The 19,835-nt window shown below is 48.5% G+C and overlaps 1 protein-coding gene across 1 annotated transcript in view; it reads left to right on the top strand.

Annotated features, from left to right (window-relative positions):
• Positions 1-11,857: 11,857 nt before the first annotated feature.
• Positions 11,858-19,835, top strand: part of SPTBN2 (spectrin beta, non-erythrocytic 2) — a 38,265-nt gene continuing 30,287 nt past the window's right edge. Inside the window, exons 1-2 of the mRNA XM_044259775.1 lie at positions 11,858-12,398; positions 19,340-19,518. Coding sequence (XP_044115710.1) covers positions 19,362-19,518 — 157 coding nt within the window. The 5' untranslated portion in view covers positions 11,858-12,398; positions 19,340-19,361. The remainder of the gene's footprint in view (positions 12,399-19,339; positions 19,519-19,835) is intronic.

The following is a 19,835-nucleotide window of genomic DNA, read 5'->3' as shown; positions in this document are numbered from 1 at the left end:
GGAGGAACCAAGGCTCTGAGGATGGCTTTTCAAAGCATCTCCCGTAAAGAGTCTGGCTCAGCAGGAATTGCCCCACCTTGAGAGTGGCATTGGGAATGAAGGGTGGAGAACAGTTTCCAATGTAGAAGTACTTCAGATGAGTTGGTTTTCCTGGCTTCCAGCCATTGGCCTTGGAGTGAGCCTCAGGGATGAACCTGCAGTGGAACACCCAGCACTATCCTAGAATCAGAGGAGGCCTGACAGAGACCAAGAACACAGTCATCTTCCATACTGGATGTAGGCAGAAGTGAGGAAGGGAAGCTTTGATATGAGGGCTGCCATCAGGACTTCCATAGTATAAACTCTTGCAGTTAGGCAAGCCTTTTTTTTTTTTTTTTAACATAGTCTCCATGGCCAGCATGGGGCTTGAACTCGTGTCGTGAGATCAAGAGCCCCACAGTCAACTGATGGGGCTAGTCAGGTGCCCCCTTTAGGCAAGATTTGATGCAGTCTTAACATTTGGTGGGCATTTACTCTGTGTTAAGTGATCTTCACTTTTTCTTAAGTAATCCTCCCAACATTGTATGGAAGGTGTTGTCCTTGTTTTATAAAACATGAAGATGAGGTTCCAAGAAGAGCTTGTATGACAGTGAGTTGTAAATGACAGGGCCAGAATCTGAAACAAACAAGATCTCTTAACACCTCTTTCTACTCCCCCACAGCTACCCAGTACATCTCTACTGGAATATGATTGCTTGTCTCAGAGTTCTATAGTATGAGAACATTAACATTACCATGAAAATCCAGCCCCTCCATTCAAAAACTAAGGAGCCAATGAACTCAGATGCCCTCCTCTACCACAAACTAAGGTTTGAATGAGCCACAGCTCCCAAACCTTCCCTAAGCCATCAATGGGTGCCCCCATCCTGCTTGGGGTCTAGTAACTAATACACCATTGGGCTCCACATTGTTAAAATTGTTTTTACTCAGACCCCAACCTCAGAGCAATAGAATGTCAGAATCAGAAGGGGCTGTAGAGGTTATCAATTATCTTAAATAGATGAAGAAATTTGAGGTCCAAAGACATTAAGTGACCTGCCCAAGGTTAAGGTCACCTTAGTCAACCAGGTCAGCCAAGGGGCTTTTGGAAGCTACTCTGGACATTTTCAGCCCTGGTGTTCAGGGTCTTATTATCAGTGTCTTCAGCGGGCCAGTTATCCCCAGTCCTTACACTTAGCGCCATATTAATTCTGCTTGTATTCCTCTGCCCATCTCAATATTTGAAATAGTGTTGTGTGTCTGCTTTGAACATCTTGTTTATTCTGAGAAGAAATCCCCTGTCTGGATACAAGAGACTCCATCTAAAGATTCTAACCCAAGCCCAAGGATTTAAGTGGAACCAAGAACATCCTAAGAAATGCTGCCATGAACAATGACATTTTAGGAACTGCCAAACTGTCTTTCTCTTTCGAATGTGCCCTCTCTGTGGATATCTTTCCTAGACACCTCTTAGGTCTACCTTGTGCTTAGGCTCCCTGAGAGCATTCTAAGGAGGCCCTGAAGAGATTGACTATAGAAACTTAAGTGGAAAATATCCCCGTGGTCCCCCTTATGAGGCTGATGCAAAAGTAAATCCATTTGAGAAGTTTATTTCCCCCTGGGAAACTATTAAAAGAGGCTGTTTCCCATACATGCAATAGGAAAGGGTTAACTGCTTCTCTCGGGTCCTGAGCCAAGTCTGTCCCCCACCAGTTCCCATAACCGGGTTTCCTGAAATGGAGCAGGTCCCAGGTGCCTCTCCACTAATCACATCCTTGGAAATGGGGCCAGGAAGCTCAGATTAGCTCATCCCTTCACCTTCTTGAGGCCTTCTCCACCTGGAGCACAGAATCTGGGGCAGCTTCTCTACTCACCTCCCTCTGCTATCCGGGGTCAGACAGGGATGTTCTCGCAGAGGTATGTTGGGTTGTGGGGGCACTGGTAGCCATAGTGGTGCTGACTTTTATGCCAATTCTTTGCCTACACCATTTGTCCTTCCTTATTCTGAGACTTATGGGGAAAGGAACGACTCTGTCCCAAGACAGTACTAGAGTTTGTATAGCTAGAGTGTTATTTTCCTCACCTCTTTTCCTGATGTTTCCTTCCTCTACTTTTAGAATGACTGTGATACCAGATAGCTTCCTGGTTTTCTTGGTGACAGTCCCCCTGTGTACACAGAGTCTGATCCCTCACCCATCAGTAATAGGCTCCCGGGCCAGCCCGGGAGATTTTATTCCTTCTCTGTTAATGTCTAATTTGTACTCTTCCTAGATAACCAATAAAATCTATATCACACAGCTCATTCTGCTAATTGGCTTTTAGGTTTCTCTCTAGCTGATGTCCACTAGCTGATGTCCACTGGATGACAGATATTCTTTGTGGCATAGAAACCTTAGGAATGGAAACAGCAGTGGGATCTGGTCACATATGGCTAAGTAAGTCTGTTGGTCCAAAGGCCAGATGATCCCGTTTATTCAAAAGACAAGTGGGGTAACTGGAAAAAATCTTCTAGAAGCCACATTCAAGAGGAACTGGCTCCACAAGTTTAGTCTTGGTTCCATCTTTGTCTGGTTCCAGTACTCTAAGGACTTTACCAGGCATGCCGGTGTATGGAGTCTTTAAAGCTAGTAATACAGAACCTTGGGGAAGCTGGTTTTCCCTTCATCTCCGAAGCTGACTTGATCTCCTCTGTTCTGGCTTCAAGGCCTCTATCATCTTCTGTTTCTTCAACTTCCCTTCTCACTAGCCGAAAAGAGGCTGTGGGATCAAAAGACTAAAAGGGCGAGGATGTCTGAATTCTTTTCCTATTTTACCACTCATTTTCAGTGTTATGTTCTAGTTTTCCTCAACTAAAATAGGAAAATTATCCCAGGAATATAGTTAAAATAACATCTGTGAAACAATTTGAGAGTCTTGGAATCTTTACTTTTTTAAGAGTTTTTAAAAAGATTTTATCCATTTATTTGAGAGAGAGACACACACAGTGAAAGAGGGGACACAAACGGGGGAGTAGGAGAGGGAGAAGTAGGCTCCCCACTGAGCGGGGAGCCCAATGTGGGACTCAACCCTGGGATCAGGACCTGAGCCGAAGGCAGACACTTAACCGACTGAGCCACCCAGGCTCACCTTAAGATATTTTTTTTTAATCCTGAAGTAATCTCTCCACCCAACATGGGGCTCTGAACTTATTACCCAAAATCAAAAGAGTTGCACATTCTGCCAACTGAGCCAGCCAGGAGTCCCCATACTCTTTAAATTAGAGAAAATCTTAGTAGTCATTTAATCTGGTATCTCCCAACCAAAGGAGCAATATTTTTTTTCCAGTTCATTTCCTTTATCCCCAACCCTCCTCTGAACAGCCTCCCTCTGCCTCCTTCCTCAACCCTTGGTATCCAAGGTAGAGAGCTGATCTAGTTTGCACAATATATTTTGTGTGCTTAGGGTTGTGAAACACTGCTCTAATTCACCTCCCTGTTTTATGTAATAGTCATTCCAACAGTCCTGACAAGTTGATATCTTGCTTTTACTTGAATACCTTGTGTTGGGAAATTTGCCACCTCAGAAGCAACCCATTCCAGTTTTGGACAGCAGTGATTTGGTAGGCAGTTTTCCATTATATTGAACTGAAACTCCCCCACTGCATCTTCCACCCGTTGGTCCCAGCTCAGCTCTTTGAAATCACAGAGCAGTCACCTAATCCTTTTAGTAAAGGACAGAGGGGAATACCCAGGATTGTTATTGTTAACTTGTCATAGTGGTTCAGACCTGGCCTGCATGATTGTATTACAGATGTCCGTGCTTTGTACACTAGCTATGTTCCTAATGCATTGTGTAAATCTAGTTGTGTGTGAATCAAATTGTTTTAGACACACTGAGAAGTTGACTATCTCAAAGAAACCCTGTTATTGCTTCTTTCATAGACTGAAGAACTTTGTTGTAATGCAGAGTTCTTTCCCATTAAACGTTTATGCAAATCTAGATTTCCATACATGACATTTTACTTAAGGCAAGATTTGCCTGCATACAAAACAAGTAAAATAATGATGATAATAACAATAGCTAACATTTATTGAGCCCTAATCTGCACCTGAAATACACTAATTTCTCACCACAATTCCTTTAAACTTATCCCCTATTTACAGATGAGGAAACCAAGGCTTAGCGAAGTTACATAACTTATGCAAGATCACAGAATTAGAAAATGATGGACCCGGGTTCCAACAAGGCCATAAAACTCCAGAGTCTTAACCATCGGGAAGTTTCAGATGCCAATAATAATCGAAATGACTGGCTACATAGCTGTGTACCTACCTAGCTGTTTACCGCACAATTAGGCTACAATATGGAAAACTGACCTAAGACGTTCCCAGCTTCAAAGATGTACACTAAGTCTACTCATTTTGGGTTCTGGCACCCAAAAATGTACTCTTTGTAGGTTTCCCACACAACTCACATTTCTCAGTGCAATTTGATCAAAGAACTCCAAAGACTTCCCTTCAGCTGTTAGTATGAAGCAGATGCTGCCAAAATTTATTTCAGGCAGATGGGTGTGATCAGACACTTTTTCAAAGGGTTTGTGTATTCTCAAGGCTTTGTGGCAGAAGCCTCTTAGGAGAAAGAAGTGGTTCGTTATTGACAGGTAAAGTCAAAGATACTGGCATCGTGGTTGATCCCAGTCTGCTCTTAGATGGGCTGAAATCATTCAAACATGTTTTTGGTCCAGTTTTTAATTGTATTTAGGGTTGCAAGTTAAAAATAGTTGGGGAGGGAAGATCCATAAATAAAATGCTGGTTTGAATTCAAACTGGACGAAGACAAATGGATGTAATACTTCCATGTCCTCAAATCTGTCCCGGTGTCTCCAGTTTAGTCCCCAACAGCAGGCACACACAACGTCGCTCAGCTCAGAACGTGCCCCTCAAGGCTCCTAGAACCTCAGACTTTTCTCCGCTATATAAGGGAGTTCCAGGTAGTAGTCTGGCCTCTGTGCCCCTCCTCCACCCACCCCAGCATCAGAACACCCGGTTTGACTTGACACTTTATCTTGACTCATCCGCAGACTTTTGCTTTCAAATACATGATCGTTCTTTGCAAATCTTGCCCCCAGCTTGTGTTACACAAGCTTCCTGGTCCACAGCAGGAAATCAGGTCAGTCCTTGTCAGGCACCAGAGAACTCTCCTTTACAAGTCCACCTTTCTGACCTTTACTTTCTACACCAGGCTTGTTTATAACCTCAAGTCATCGACCCAGGTGAGGACATATGCAATTTTCTGTATTTCTTTTTCTTTTTTTAAGATTTTGTTTATTTGAGAGAAAGAAGGAGTGAGAGAAGGAGAGATCACAGCAAGGAGGAAAGGTAGAGGAGAAGCAGACTCCTCTCTGAGCAGAGAGCCCAATGTGGGACTCGATCCCGGGACTCTGGGATCCTGACCTCAGCTGAAGGCAGACACTTAACTGAGCCACCCAGGCACCCAATTCTCTGTATTTCTTAACCCACCTCTTCAACCCCCTATTTCTACTAATGGCAGAAAAATAATGAACTTTGCCAATTCCAGCCAACTCAATCTTTCCGTTTTAAACTCAGTCTCTTAGGATTCTCTTTCCTTCTCCCCACAGTGTTCTAGTTGGTGGTTCACATAGCATGCTGACATCAGGGAGGGGCATCAAGGTCAAGGGCCATCTTCTGTTTCTCTTGCCTCACTTGATCTTGGCCATTGGACTCTATTGCCACTGCACCTGCTACGGCGTTCCCTGGTGGGTGGATTAGAAAGGTACAGTGACTGCTTCCTGAGGAGCTCAGTGGCTCCCATCTCAGCCCTTCCTGGTACTACTGAGTCTCCATCTGGCCCCTGGCTTGAGTCTTGCAGCCCTCAGCTCAACTGGGAGGTTCACACCCCCAACTCCAAAGCAATCCTCAATGGGCATCTGGCTCTTAGCTCACCCTCACACCCCTCTCAGGGGCTGGACACCAAGGAAATTTTCAAATTTCCCCCAACTGTCGAGGAGCCAAGGAGACTCAGGTTTAGGCTGTAGGTAGTAAGGAAATGCAATTTATCTCAGACCTGCTTTACCTACGCAGGTGGCAATGCCACTTCTACTCTGTGGCAGCTGTCCCTTGTTAGCACAGGGTACTTTGAAATGCTTTGTCTTCTCAGAGTTCTAAGAATGGAATGGAGCATAAGCCTCTTCTGTCTACTATTATTTGTGATGAGCACAGAAAACAGAGCCCAAAGGTGCATCTAAACTCTTTCCCTCTTTTTCTAGTCTTTTCCAATTCTGCTCTAGACTCAAAAAGGATTGTATTTCTGTGTAGAGGGGAAACCCACATGTCCTTCTCGTTTCACCAGATAATGGTATAAATTCTAAGCTTTAGGTTTGTCACATTATGTCTCTTGATATTTAAAGAGAAACTTCTGAAGGGGAAAAAAAATCCCTCTAGGGGAACCTAGGTGGCTTACTCAGTTAAGCATCTGCTTTAGGCTCAGGTCATGATCCCAGGGTCCTGGGACTAAGGCCCACATCGGACTTCCTGCTCCGTGGGAAGTCTGCTTCACCCTCTCTCTCTATCCCTCCCCCTTGAGGGACATCCCCTCTATGATCAATTTTAAAAGGTCTAGTTAAGGATTCAAAAGCCCAAGTCTTTGACCCTGATCTTTCTATATCATCCCTATGTAGAAGATACTGCTTCTAAAAAGCACTTGCTCCAGCTTAATGATGGAGATAGAGTCAAGGTTAAAGAAACAGGAAACAGAAAATGCATTGTTTGATATGAAAACATCTAGTTTTATCATTTTACAACAAGGAATCCCCTTCTCTCCCAAAGTCTTTTATGTCATTCGTCAATATATTGCACAGATATTTACATGTCTGCTCTACTGGGGACACAACCAAGACATAGATGTGCTCCCTTCTCTCCCAGAGTTCACCATCTAAGAGGGAACACAATGGGCGTGCCAATCACAGGGAGTGCTGTCAGAAGGCCCCTGTCCCAGACTTAGAGTCCAGAAGTGACACCTAAATTTAGACGTAACAGATGAGTAAAATCTAGGTGAATGGAAAAAGAAGAGTTTCCAAATCCCACAAACAATGGAAAAACCCAAACAGATTCTTTATGTCTGGAGGACATAGGATATCAAGTGAGGAGTGGAGAGCAATGAGGCTGGAGAAGTAAGCAGTGTGTGTCAACTCTGTTAAGAGCTCTGGACTTTGGGGCTCCTGGGTGGCTCAGTGGATTAAGGCCTCTGCCTTCGGCTCGGGTTGTGATCCCAGGGTCCTGGGATAAGGCCACATCGGGCTCTCTGATCAGCAGGGAGTCTGCTTCCTCCTCTCTCTCTGCATGTCTCTCTGCCTACTTGTGATCTCTGTCTGTCAAATAAATAAATAAAATCTAAAAAAAAAAAAGAAAAGAAAAGAAAAAGAACTCTGGACTTTATCCCAAAGGCACTGCAAAGCCACCGAAGGAGTTTCAGCAGAGGAGTAATCTCTCAGAATTTTGTATTAAACAGATGCTCTGGCTGCAGAGTGGTAGATAAGGGGGCCCACGAAGAATGCACAGAATGAAGAAAGGGCCTAGAGTGAACCACAACCACCAATGGCAACAACACAATTAAGTGACAAGCGGAAAGGAACTCACAAAAGGAACAAAGGAGGGACCACAGGAATTGAAGGAAATTCAGGAGTGTGGCAACCCTAAACCAAAGGAAGAAAATTTCAAGAAGCAGACATAATTGAAGTCAACCACTGCCAAGAGGAACAGTAACTGGAAATTAACACTGGATTTAGCAAGAGGACTAATGACGACTTTGTTGAAAGCAGCTGCAGAGGAATAGAAGTTATACTGCGTTGGACTAAACCAATTGCATCAGTGTCCGTCCATCTCCTTCACTCACCATCTGGCCCTGCACTGGTGTCTTCCAGATGTTGATCATAAGTCCAGGGCCCCCTTTGAGCTGCACACCCAGATACCACTGACTACTTAGAATGTCCACTTGATTAGTTCAAAGATATCTCAAACCCAGCAAGTTCCAAGACCTACTACACTCCCCCCACCCAAACCTGGTCGTCTCCCAGTGTGCTTCATCTCAGTAAATGGTACCTCCAGTCTTCCAGCTGCATGATCTATCCATGACAACTCTCTCCCCACCCTGTGTCTAAGCCATCATCACCTCTTGTCAGTTCTTCCTACCTATGTGTTCCTCTGTCTCCACTGCCAGCATTCATATTCAAGCTACCATCTTCTCTCTCATCTAAAGTACAGGGGTAGCCTCCTCACTGGTTTTTCACGTCAACGGGCGCACCCCTCCATTCCCCACCCAGCAGCTGGAGTCATCTTTTTAAAATACATAGTTGGTCACTTCACTTCTTTGCTTCAAATCCTCCAATAGTTCCCGCAGGCTCCAAAGGTGAAAACCGAAATTCTTTAAATGACCTGGAAAGTCCTGCATGTTCTAGTCCTTGCAGATTTTCCCAGCCCGGATTTACTACACATTCCCTCTTGCCCTTGTTTTTCCTCCCACTGTCCTTCTCTCCATTTACTACACGTACCACGCATCTTGCTGCTTCGGGTTTGGCATTCACATGCTCTGTGTCTCTGTAGCTAAGAACATGGTTCAAGTGTCAGATGTCTGGGTTAAAAATCCTAGCTTTACCCCAGCCTGGCTAACTGACCCTGGGCAAGACACTTCATCTCTCTATGCTTCTGTTTTTAGTTCTGTGAAATGAGGTTAATACTTACCTGTCAGGGTTTTTATAAGAATGAAATGAAATTACGTGCGTAAAGTGTTAAAAATGCAGTCCCCAATTAGAGTTAGTTACCATTATAATTTTCTCCATTCTCAGCCTAGTTAACACTTCTCTTATTTCAAATCTCAGCTCAAATGATCTGGGGGAGGTCTCCCTTCACACTCCCCCCAACCAGATTATGACTCTTTGTTAGACTCTCCCCTAGCATCCTGAAACTTTCATTCATTATACTTTGTGATTATATATCTCAGGGGTTATTTTATTAATGTCTGTCAACCCTCCCAGAATATAAACTCCAAGAAGATAGAGACTGTCCATGTTACTCATCATTAGATCCCCCAGAACCCAGCACAGTGCCTGACACATAAGCATAAGCTAGGCAGTTTTTTTGTTTGTTTGTCTGTTTAAGATCTATTTATTTATTTGAGACAGAGCACATGAGAGGGAAGGGCAGAGGGAGAGAGAAAATCTCAAGCAGACTCTGTGGAGTGTGGAGCCTGAAATGGGGCTCGATCCCAGGACCCGGAGATCATGACCTGAGTGGAAACCAAGAGTTGGACCCTCAACCGACTATGCCACCCAAGCGCCCCTAAGCCAAATTTTTTTTTAAAGATTTTATTTATTTATTTGACAGAGATCACAAGTAGACAGAGAGGCAGGCAGGGGAGGAGGGGGAAGCAGGCTCCGGGATCCCAGGATCATGACCTGAGCCGAAGGCAGAGGCTTTAACCCACTGAGACACCCAGGTGCTCCAAGCCAAATTGTTTTTAAATGAATGTTTGGTTAAAGGGGAGGCAAGGTAGTGGAGCCAATGCATTCAAATCACCCAAGAAGATCATGGTCATAAAGAGTAAGGGAAAGACTTGGAGGAGGCTCAGGATCTCTCACTTGTTAAAACTTGAGCATGTTCACTTGCTGATGGGAAGAAGCCCAAAGAGAGGGAACTCACCAGAATGACTAGATGCCATGAGACTGCAGGAGGGAATGGCACTTCGTGCAGAAGCCAGAAGAATCAGTCTCAGACAGAAGAGACACCTTTTCCATGATACAGGAATGAGAGATGAACATTCGGCTAGGTCTGTCTGGTGGCAGGAAGTGTTACCAGACCTTTCCATGAATCTTGGTAACTTAAATAGCAAATCTGGATTCTCAGAGAAGCTCAGCACAGTTGCTTGATTTCATTCCATTCACTTTTGCAACTCACCTAAAAAGGAAGCTGACTTTTTTTCCTTCATCATTGACTATGCTGATGCACTACAGAGCAAAATAACAAGTTTCCAAAGCAACTGAAACTAGCGATCTCAGTGTTCGCTTTTTTGAGCCTGCTTCCTCCCCAAACTGGGAAATAGTATGGTAAGAGGATAACATGGTAAAATAGTAACGGCTGACGCTGGTTGAGGGCTTACTGTGTGCCAGGAGCTGTTCTTGTTTATCTGCAATAACTCATCTGATCCCCACCTTTTGATACCATTTTGCAGGTAAGGAGACTGAATCCCAGAGAGTTTAAGTAATTTGTTTGAGGTCAATAGCAAGTAGGTGGCAAAACCACTTTTAAACCCAAAGAGTCTGACTCCAAAATTGATGCCTTTAACCACTCTGTTATACTCTCTCTAGCAGAAGGGAAAGAACGTGTTAGGGATCAGAAGACCTGACGTCTCCACCATGAACTAACTCTGAACTTGGGCATTCACTTGGGCATCTGAACATCAGTTTGCTGAATGATAATGTTTATCCTACAAGGCTTTTCAAAGGACTATGAAATGCTAAAAATGGGAAATACTATAGAAAAGACCTTATTAGTATGTTGCCCATAAGACCTAATATCCTTGTCTTCTAACTGGGTCACAATCCAATAGCTTTTTTCAGACCCTTGGTTCCCATACCGGCATAGCAGGTGTCCTGGCTCCGTTGGCAGATCAGCTGATTCTCATCCCAACAGCTTTAATATCCCTGACCAAGTCTCCTTGATGACCAAAAACACCTCATTGGTCCCTTGCCCCTGAACTCTCTCGTATCCTTGGGAACGGTTGCAGCTTATGTCCTCACTTCTTTGATTCCAGTGACTGTTAAAAAACAAGTAATAGGGGTGCCTGGGTAGCTCAGTGGGTTGAGCCTCTGCCTTTGGCTCAGGTCATGATCTCGGAGTCCTGGGATCGAACCCCGTGTCAGGCTCTCTGCTCAGTGGGGATCGTGCCCCCCCCCCATCTGCCTGCCTCTCTGCCTACTTGCAATCTCTGTCAAAGAAATAAATAGAAATCTTTAAATTAAAAAAAGTAATAAATAGCAATTGTGGCTACTGGTGAGGCACATCCCAGTTTCAGTTCGGTGGTGGAATCACTGTTCCAGTTGAGTGGTGGAATCAGACTATCAGAGCGAGAAGAGAGCTTCAGGGTCATCTTTTAGTACAACTCCCTGATACGCCTCCCGACCCATTTTACAGTCTAGGAAAACCAAGGCCAGGTAGGTGAGAGATGATACAACCAGAGAAGATTGGTAGCAGGGCTTTTTTTTTTCCCTTGAAAATGTTTTCAAATAAGTTTAAAACAAATAATTTCACCTTGCCAAAATCATAACTGTAAACTACTTCAGTCACTTACAGGTCTGTTTCACTAAGTGTACCTTTTCAGAAAGGAGCAAAATCCTACAACTCCGTTACCCGTAAATAAATAAATCCTTAAACCCAATACTTCATGCCAAGCCCATTCTTTTTTTTTTTTTTAAGATTTCATTTATTTATTTGACAGCGATCACAAGTAGGCAGAGAGGCAGGCAGAGAGAGAGAGGAGGAAGCAGGCTCCCCGCCGAGCAGAGAGCCCGACGCGGGACTCGATCCCAGGACCCTGAGATCATGACCTGAGCCGAAGGCAGCGGCTTAACCCACTGAGCCACCCAGGCGCCCCACGTTGCCCTTACTTGGCCATTTCAGGCATTTCCCCTGTGGAAACAGGCTCACATCCTCAGGGACAGAATAATCTAATGGTTAAATTCCGCTCTGTACAAAACCCTATCTATTATTCTAGTGCATCTCCAAGTTTAGCCTCCTAGTCTGGAAGAACAGTACCTACCTCTTAGAGCTGGAGTGTGGAGTTGGTGGGGGGTGGGAGTGGGGGTCACATGGGATAATGCACTTTTAATACCCAGCTGGCACTTTATAACTTTATTAATACTTGGGCATAATTCTTTTCTCTCTCAAGCAGATAGATACCAGTTTACCTTCCCTAACGACCTAAGACCTTCGACCACTCAGATGCTACTAAACCAAGGAGAAACCCAGCTGTGCCAGGCCTAGAAATGTCCATCCCCACCCCCACCCCCTTTTAAGACAGTGAGTAGGCCGGAATTCTCCTGGTTGATAAATGAGAAGAGCTGAGAAGGAGCGGAGAGAAGCTGAGCTGAGAAGGAGCGGAGAGAAGCTGCGGGGATGACTGTTCCGAGAATCTGATCTGCAAGCAGGCGAAATCTCCACCACGGAGACCATGGAGACGCTTTGGGAAAGAGAGCCGGCCTACCTGCCTGAAGGAGGATGCTCGGGAGAGGGGATGGAGGAGAGGCTTGCTTAAAGGGAGATGAACTGGAGGTGCCCAGAGAGAATTTGAAAAGGAAAACGGAGGCTGAATTTGGGGAAACCTTCCGGGCGGTGAGTACCGTGAAAGGAAGGATTGCGTGTCTCGGGGATACAGGTTTTGGAGGAAAGGAGGAGTAGGGACAAAGGTGGGGGTCCTCAAACTGCGGAGCCCGAGCCCCGCCAGCTGTGGGGGGTACCCAGATGGCCCAGGGTTGACCGGAAGGCGGCATTATGGGGAGCACCCACACGGAAGGTGGCGGGGGTCGAGAGCCGGCCGCAGAGCGGCCGCCGTGGTCGCCCCGGGGAAGGTCAGCGACCCCGGGGCCGGGGAGCTGTGCCGAGAACCGAGAGGGGCCGCGGTTACCATGGCGCCGGGCGGGGAGGGGGTGATTCGGGCCCCGCCCCGAGCCCCGCGGGGCCGCCGGCTCCAGATGGTCCCGGGCCTCCCGCGGGAGCCGGCGGCCTGCGGCAGGGGGGAGGCTATTGTCCTCCTTCCGCGGCGCCGCAGTCCCGCCGCTCGCGCCCGCGCGCCGCCACGCGCCCCGCCGCCGCCGGCCCCGCGCGCCCCCCGCGCCGCTCGCGCCCCGTGACAGCGCCCGCCGCCGCTCGCCGTGCGCCCCGCCGCCGCCGCCCGGCCACCCGCCGCCGCCGCCCGCAACCGGCCCTCGCGGCGGGGCTGCGGGCGCGGCGACGACCGGTGCGCCCCCGTCCGCCGCACTCCCGCCTGGCCGGCCGGCGCTCCGCACCGAGGTAGGTGCCGGCGCCCGGGCCCGCTTTGTCCCGGCGGCGGGGCGGCGCGCTTTGTGCGGCCGCGTGCGGGCGGCGGGGTTGGGGTCAGGGTCGGGGCTCGGGGCCGGCCGCGGGAGCCGGGGAGGGAGGATGCGGCGCCTGGCCCTCGCTCCCGCCCGGTCCGGGGGACAGGATGGAGAGTCATGTGCCAGCCACCCAGGTACCGGGGGTGAGGGTCGAGGCGTGGGGAACGCGGGCCTTTCCGGAGCGGAGCGAAGAGTCTTGCAAGAGTTGCGGCTGACAAACGCGGTGAGGGCTCGGGCCGGCTGTGCTCGGAGCGTGTGTGACAGCGCCGGCTGTTCCGGTGGCCGCGGCTCCTCCGCCGACCGCCGGCGCTGATCCAGGTGCTGCGGACACGCTCTACCGTCGTCTGCGCCCGGCGTGTGCGGACGCCCGGCTCCCTCTCCGGAGCTTGCGGGGGGCTTCCCTCGGGAGCCGGGGGGGGCTCCTCCTAGCCTCTTTGGTAGCTAGCCCCATGCGCCCCTTTATGCTTCCTGACTGTGTGTGAGAGGGGACACGGCTGGCCGTGGGGACCAGAACGCTGGCAGAGGGAGCTTGCAGCCCGTTCGGGCGGTGGGGAAGGAGCGGGGAAGGTGTTTCTGTGGCCGGGACATCCGGACGGCTTAGAGTCCGCCCCGCACACAACTACCCCGCAAGGCCTCTGCGCTGGGGTGTTCCAACTCCAGCACCACGGTGGGCATTTACTGTCCACTCTGGCGCGGGACGACTTCACCCCACTGACCCCGTGGCGTTGCATGCTCGGCTGCGCCGCGGGCTTGTCCCTTTCCTAACCTGCTGCATGTTGTCTCCGCGGGTTGCTTCTCCGCCGCCCTCCTCCTCTCCCTCGAGCCGCCACGGTTCCAGCGCTGGCGAGCTGGTCGGTTCAGGCAGGCACGGGCAGGGTATCCACGAACCAGTTTTCCTTGAAGGTGAAAGGGGCAGAGTGAGCTCCAAATATGCGTCGGGTGCTGGACCAAGCTCTTGGTCAATTCGGAAGAGGAAAGGTTTAGAGAGGAAAAAGTTATTATGGATCTTAGATTTGTCCCTTGGAGAAACTGATGTAACCCCTCCGGCGCAGGCTTGGGGGAGGGGCATAGCAAGGGAGTGAAAATTAGTCTGAATAATTCTGCCTTGAGTGGAGGATTCCAGAGAGGATCAAACAACAATTCAGTGCCACTCTTCAGCCTGGTCCTTAAGTTCCGTGGAGGAGAGTCCCTGCGTTTCACCAGGAATACAGCCTTGAGGGAAATGGGTTAGGGTGTTTTTCTCTGCAAGGGTCTCTGATTGCCCTGAGTGCGTTTTCTTTTGCCCTCCTAGGAGCCCTGAGTTTATTTGTAATCCCTTTTTCCTTTTATGTTTCTGCCGATCCACTCAGACTTTGAGTCTAAGATTTTTATTTGGCCAAGGTCCCCATTTCTTCTCATCTGTTACTCACCCTGCTGTCATTTGGTCAACTCTACTCCCCGCCACCGCCCATAGCATCTCCAGCCATCTCGTCCTTCTTCCGCACATCTGTGATTCGCCCGTGTCAGGGCCTCAGCTCTATTTGTCTCATTAGATCCAGAGTTCTCTCTGTCTTCATTTCCTCTCTCATCGCCTGAGGCTTCTGGTTCTTTGTGGGTCTTGAAGTTTCTCAGAGAAGTTACATTTTGAGTTTAGCATTGGATAGAGCCTGAACCCACCCAGAAGTTAACCTTGGATCACCCTCACCCCCGAAACTTGGTGTCTCTTCAGTCCTCATAGCTCCCCTAGCCAATTCTATCGCTCCTCATCTTTGGACAATGGTGCCCTCAAATCAGGTCTTTAGTGTCCTCTGGGAACAAGTAGGAAAAGCAGGGTGCTGGGCCCCTGCTTTCTGATTTCTGAATCAGAAACCTTATTGGGGGGGTAAGGGAGGAGGGGGACAAGGGGATCAGGGCCCAGTGGTCTGTGTTTTAATAGCCTCCAGGTCATTGTAATTCATGCAAGTTGGAGAATCCCTCATCCTGAACTATAGAGTTTAACCCTGAGCGTACTTCAACCGAGGGTCTCCTCCATTCCCATTTTCATTCTTTCCTTGTGTCTTTCTCCAGCTCTAAGAAAGACATTAATTGGCTGGCAAAAAAAAAAGAAAAGAAAAGAAAAAAGAAAGAAAGAAGAAAAAAGAGTTATGGTCGAGTCATTCACTATTTCTTTCCTGAATGCCTCTTGTACCGGGCTTGGAAAAGACAAACATGAATAAGACGCAGCCCTTGTCCTCCATGGGTTAAAAATGGAGCACGCAGAGAGGCTCATAAACAAGCAAGTGTAATACAATGTGACGGGGGCAGTAATAGCTTCTCTCCCATGTGCTGTGGGATCTCAGAGGAGAGAACCATCAACTGTCTCTGAGGGAGGCAAAGACTTAATCAGGAGCAATATGTGGCCAGAGGAGGAATTAGGGTACAAGACAGGCTATAGCCAGGGGATAGGATTTCTAGCCTGCATGCCAGCTGAAATGGGAGGAAAGGGGAAGTGGGACAGCTGCCCTTGAGGATCCGCCCCTGGCTGAATCCAGCAGCAGCCGGCGGAGAATCCAGCAGGACCCCCAGGCTTGCAGCTGGTGGGAGTTGGCTTTATTCTAGCATGAACAATGTAAGCTACTTGGGCCTGGCCTCGAGGTCAGTGGCTAAGAATAAGGTGCCGGTGGAACTGTAATCTGGATTAGCTGCCGTGCAGTCCTCTTGCCAGAGTTTGGGAATCCATGGGGAGAATGAGGCTGAGGATTCTCCAGCATACAGACACACAGGGGTCATGAGTCTGGTGGACAAGCAGACTAAGCAGATGTGAGTATGGAGACCCAGATCCTAATTGAGGAGTGATGTACTCAGTGAAAGAACTCAGAGCAGGATCTATGTAGAGAAACTCTGTAGAGAACTGTAGGAATCTGGAGATGGCAGCAGGGGACAGAGAACACAGAGTATTGTCCCAAAGGCCAGGGACTGCAGAGCGCAAATGCTTGTCAAACAAACCTCAGAGGCAATAGCACTGAACAACACCAGAGAGCACCATTCACATGCAAGTCCGTGGGAACCAACTCCTTGGAATCCCAACATGTGGCCCCAGAGCGATCCGTAATCGAAGGACACCGGTGCCATCCTGGTCCTTATCTATCTGACGGCATTCCTGGGAACTCAGGACACAAAGCATGTGTGTCAAAATTTGACTTGGCCAAAGGAGCATTTAAGTGGCTGAATTTTTCTTTGGGAGGAGGGGAGATTCCAAATCCATACTTTCTCTCCAAAATGATAGGATTCCATGGAGAGGCTCTAACAGCCAGACCTCACTGGGAGGTCTGGATCCCACGCCTGGGTCCCACTATGGGAGGACCAGGTTGGATCACCAAAAGGAAGCCAGAGTAATACATGTTTAAGTTTTGTGCAGGTTATGGGGCCCCTAGGACACACAGTGGTTTGGAGACAGAGTCAGTCTAAGGGTCTGCTCTTTGGTAGTACTAAGATATAAAGGAAGATTTAAGAATCTCGAGGTCTTCGGGGCCCCAGAGGTGACAAAAATATGTGACATGGGGGTGCCTGGGTGGCTTAGTGGGTTAAAGCCTCTGCCTTTGGCTCAGGTCATGATCCCAGGGTCCTGGGATCGAGCCCCACATCAGGCTCTCTGCTTAGCAGGGAGCCTGCTTCCTCCTCTCTCTCTGCCTGCCTCTCTGCCTACTTGTGATCTCTGTCATCAAATAAATAAATAAAATCTAAAAAATATATATATGTGACATGGCTGGGAAGGAGAGAGGGAGTGGTGGGGTCTGTAGAGAACTGGAAAGTGCCAGGCCCACCTAAAGGAATCCAAACTCAGTTGTGTATTTTGTTTGTTTGTTTTTGTTATCTTTTAGTTTTATTTGTTTAAGTAATCTCTATACCCAACGTGGGGCTTGAACTCATGACCCCGAGTTGAGCCAGCCAAGTACCCCCCAAATTAGTCCTTTTTAAACAGTTTATTGGACATAGGCCTAGGGGCTGGCTTTCGTAGGTTCTGTGACTCCTGATAAAAGGAAAAAGGGTTATGGAAACAGAAGGCTGGAGGGCACTGTATGTATGTAGGACTTTTGTGGGGAGGTCTATGTAGAGAGCATGTGAGTGCTGGAAATGTCAATCCCAGAGCTAAGTGTGAGCATGGCTACTGGCAAGGAAGCCTGGACCTGAATGGCTGAGAAAAATGGAATCGGTACCAGTTCGGGGGCTTAGGCTCCTTCCCTGTTCAGTGCCTGCCAGCATTAGGTGACTCTAGTTCAGGTCACACCTTGCCCACAACACTCTTTGCTCAGGGTGACTCAATTCTGCCCTAGAATTTATTTTTATATAAATATTTACAGAGCAGATTCAAAGAATCTGTTGGGTATTAAGAGAAATGATGAATTTTAAAGGAGCAAGGTGTCCCAGCTAGTGGAAATTAAGCTCTTTTCCCTATTACAGGGAATGCAAAACCCAGTCTAGGAGTCTTAGACCTTAGCTCCCTCACACCTCATTAATGCTACTCCCAGGGAAATCCTTGTGCCTGATTTCTCTTTGAGAGAAAGGGGAGGAGCAGACAATCCTGGCTTCCTGTGGGTCAGGGTCAGGTTCAGCTTCATGGAACCAGTTAATGACAGAAGCTAAGTTCAGCTTTTGCGTGCCCAGGGGAACACACTTCCCAACCCACCCACAACTCACCACCCATCCCTTCTCCTTTCCCCCAAACTACACACGAGGTCCTCCTGTCCACCCTCCCGGAACCAGAGACTGCCAATATCATAGCCTTCACCCTAGGAAGTGGTGTTAAGGGTTAAAATGTCTTCGTGTTTGAAAAGTACTAGGAAAATGAGAAATGCAGACTTGGGGTTCTAATGAAGTTGCAGACCCAGCCCCCTCCATTCCCTTGAACGGCTGCTGAATGCTGAAATATACAAGAAGCTGGACAGTAGAGGGTTTTTTAAATCCCGAGCAGCTAATCTGAATCTCCTTTGTTAGTTTTGAGAAGGACAGAGTTTGCATAACGTAGACCCATGAGTAGTGCTGGCAAGCATATGTGGTCCTAATTTCCCTAGCCTGGGCCCTTGAAGGGAGCCCCAGCTGCTGATGCTTCCCAGGGAGCTCCGAAGGGCTTCAGGATGCTCGAGGAACATGTAAGTGTTATGATTGGGAGCTTGTTCCCCAAAGTCAGAAAGAACCTCTCTTTGAAACCCAGCTCTGCTCCTTCCAGCTGTGTGACCTTGAACCATGACTTAACTTTCACCGTGCAGCTTCCTCTATGAGTGGGGATGACCATGAACCCTTGCCCCGTAAGGGTTGTGGTGAGGTGACACATGTACACAGCAGGGCCACGTCTCACAGCTGACATTTACCTAGCATCTGTCAGGTATTCCCTGTAGCAAACAAAAGGAAACAAAGGGGGAGAGAACCAGACCATGTCCTCCTCTGAACTCCTGGGCACTTTGTCTATACTTACCTAAGAGTGCATCACGGGCTTCCTGGTGTATTCTAAATCCATCTCAGCTGGAGAGCAGGATTAGGGTCTTTTCTTTTCTTTTTTTTTTTAAAGATTTTTATTTATTTATTTGACAGAGAGAGATCACAAGTAGACAGAGAGGCAGGCAGAGAGAGAGGGAAGCAGGCTCCCTGCTGAGCAGAGAGCCCAATGCGGGACTTGATCCCAGGACCCCGAGATCATGACCTGAGCCGAAGGCAGCGGCTTAACCCACTGAGCCACCCAGGCGCCCCAGATTAGGGTCTTTTCATCTCAGATCACGTACTGGGTATAAGAGGTCGCCTTATGCGGAGTGGGAGCTCAGAGCAGTTTGTGGAACCATGAAATGGAAGAACTCCAGTTTAGACTGGGGTCCTACGTCTGCTTCCTGTGCTACCCTGGTTTGCGCACTGCCCTCCCAAGCCATGCTGTTAGCCATCGTCATTTTCAGTCCCCAGCTTCGCCCACTGTCCCTCCCTGGAGCCTGTTTTCTCTGCCACAGCACTCCGAGACACTCTTGCCTTCCTGTCCCCCTCCATGTTCATCTCTTGGGTTCCTGTCCCTCTGCTTCCTCACTGTGGCTTCCCCTCTCCCACTAGGGGCTGATCTCCATTGACAAGAGAAACCAACCACAGCCTTTGGCCCTCAGGAGAGTGAAGCAGATCTAGGGCAAGAGGAGAGAAGGACATGGTGAGTAGTGGGCGCAGTGGTCCTGAGATGCCCCTCACCAGCCACGTTCCCCCTTGCAGGAGCAGGCGGCCACCTACCACCATGAGCAGCACCCTGTCACCCACAGACTTCGACAGCTTGGAGATCCAGGGCCAGTACAGCGACATCAACAACCGCTGGGATCTGCCCGACTCGGACTGGGACAATGACAGCAGCTCAGCCCGCCTCTTTGAGAGGTCTCGCATTAAGGCCCTGGCAGGTGAGGTCAGGGGAGGGCCAGGGGAGATGCTGAGGAGGCTGGGGAGAGAAACTAGTCAGGGAGAGTCCTCCAAGGTCACAGGAAGACCAACTTTCTTTCTAAGCTGCCAGCTGATCCAGATTACCCCGTCAAGCCCCTGGTCCCCAACTGCAGTTCCAAGAACAAACTTCATACAGTCCAAAATGTTCCCCATCTTCCCTTCCCCAAGCATAGGACTCAGCTCTGTTCCCCTCTGTCCCTGAGTCATGGTCTTGAACTCTCTGGCATTTAGTGCTGCCATCTCCACCCATCTGTCCCTTACCTTTCATCCCCTCGCT

This window comes from Neovison vison, chromosome 7 (assembly GCF_020171115.1).
Source record: "Neovison vison isolate M4711 chromosome 7, ASM_NN_V1, whole genome shotgun sequence".
Taxonomy (NCBI): Eukaryota; Metazoa; Chordata; class Mammalia; order Carnivora; family Mustelidae; genus Neogale; species Neogale vison.
This window is presented reverse-complemented; position numbering and strand designations above follow the sequence as displayed.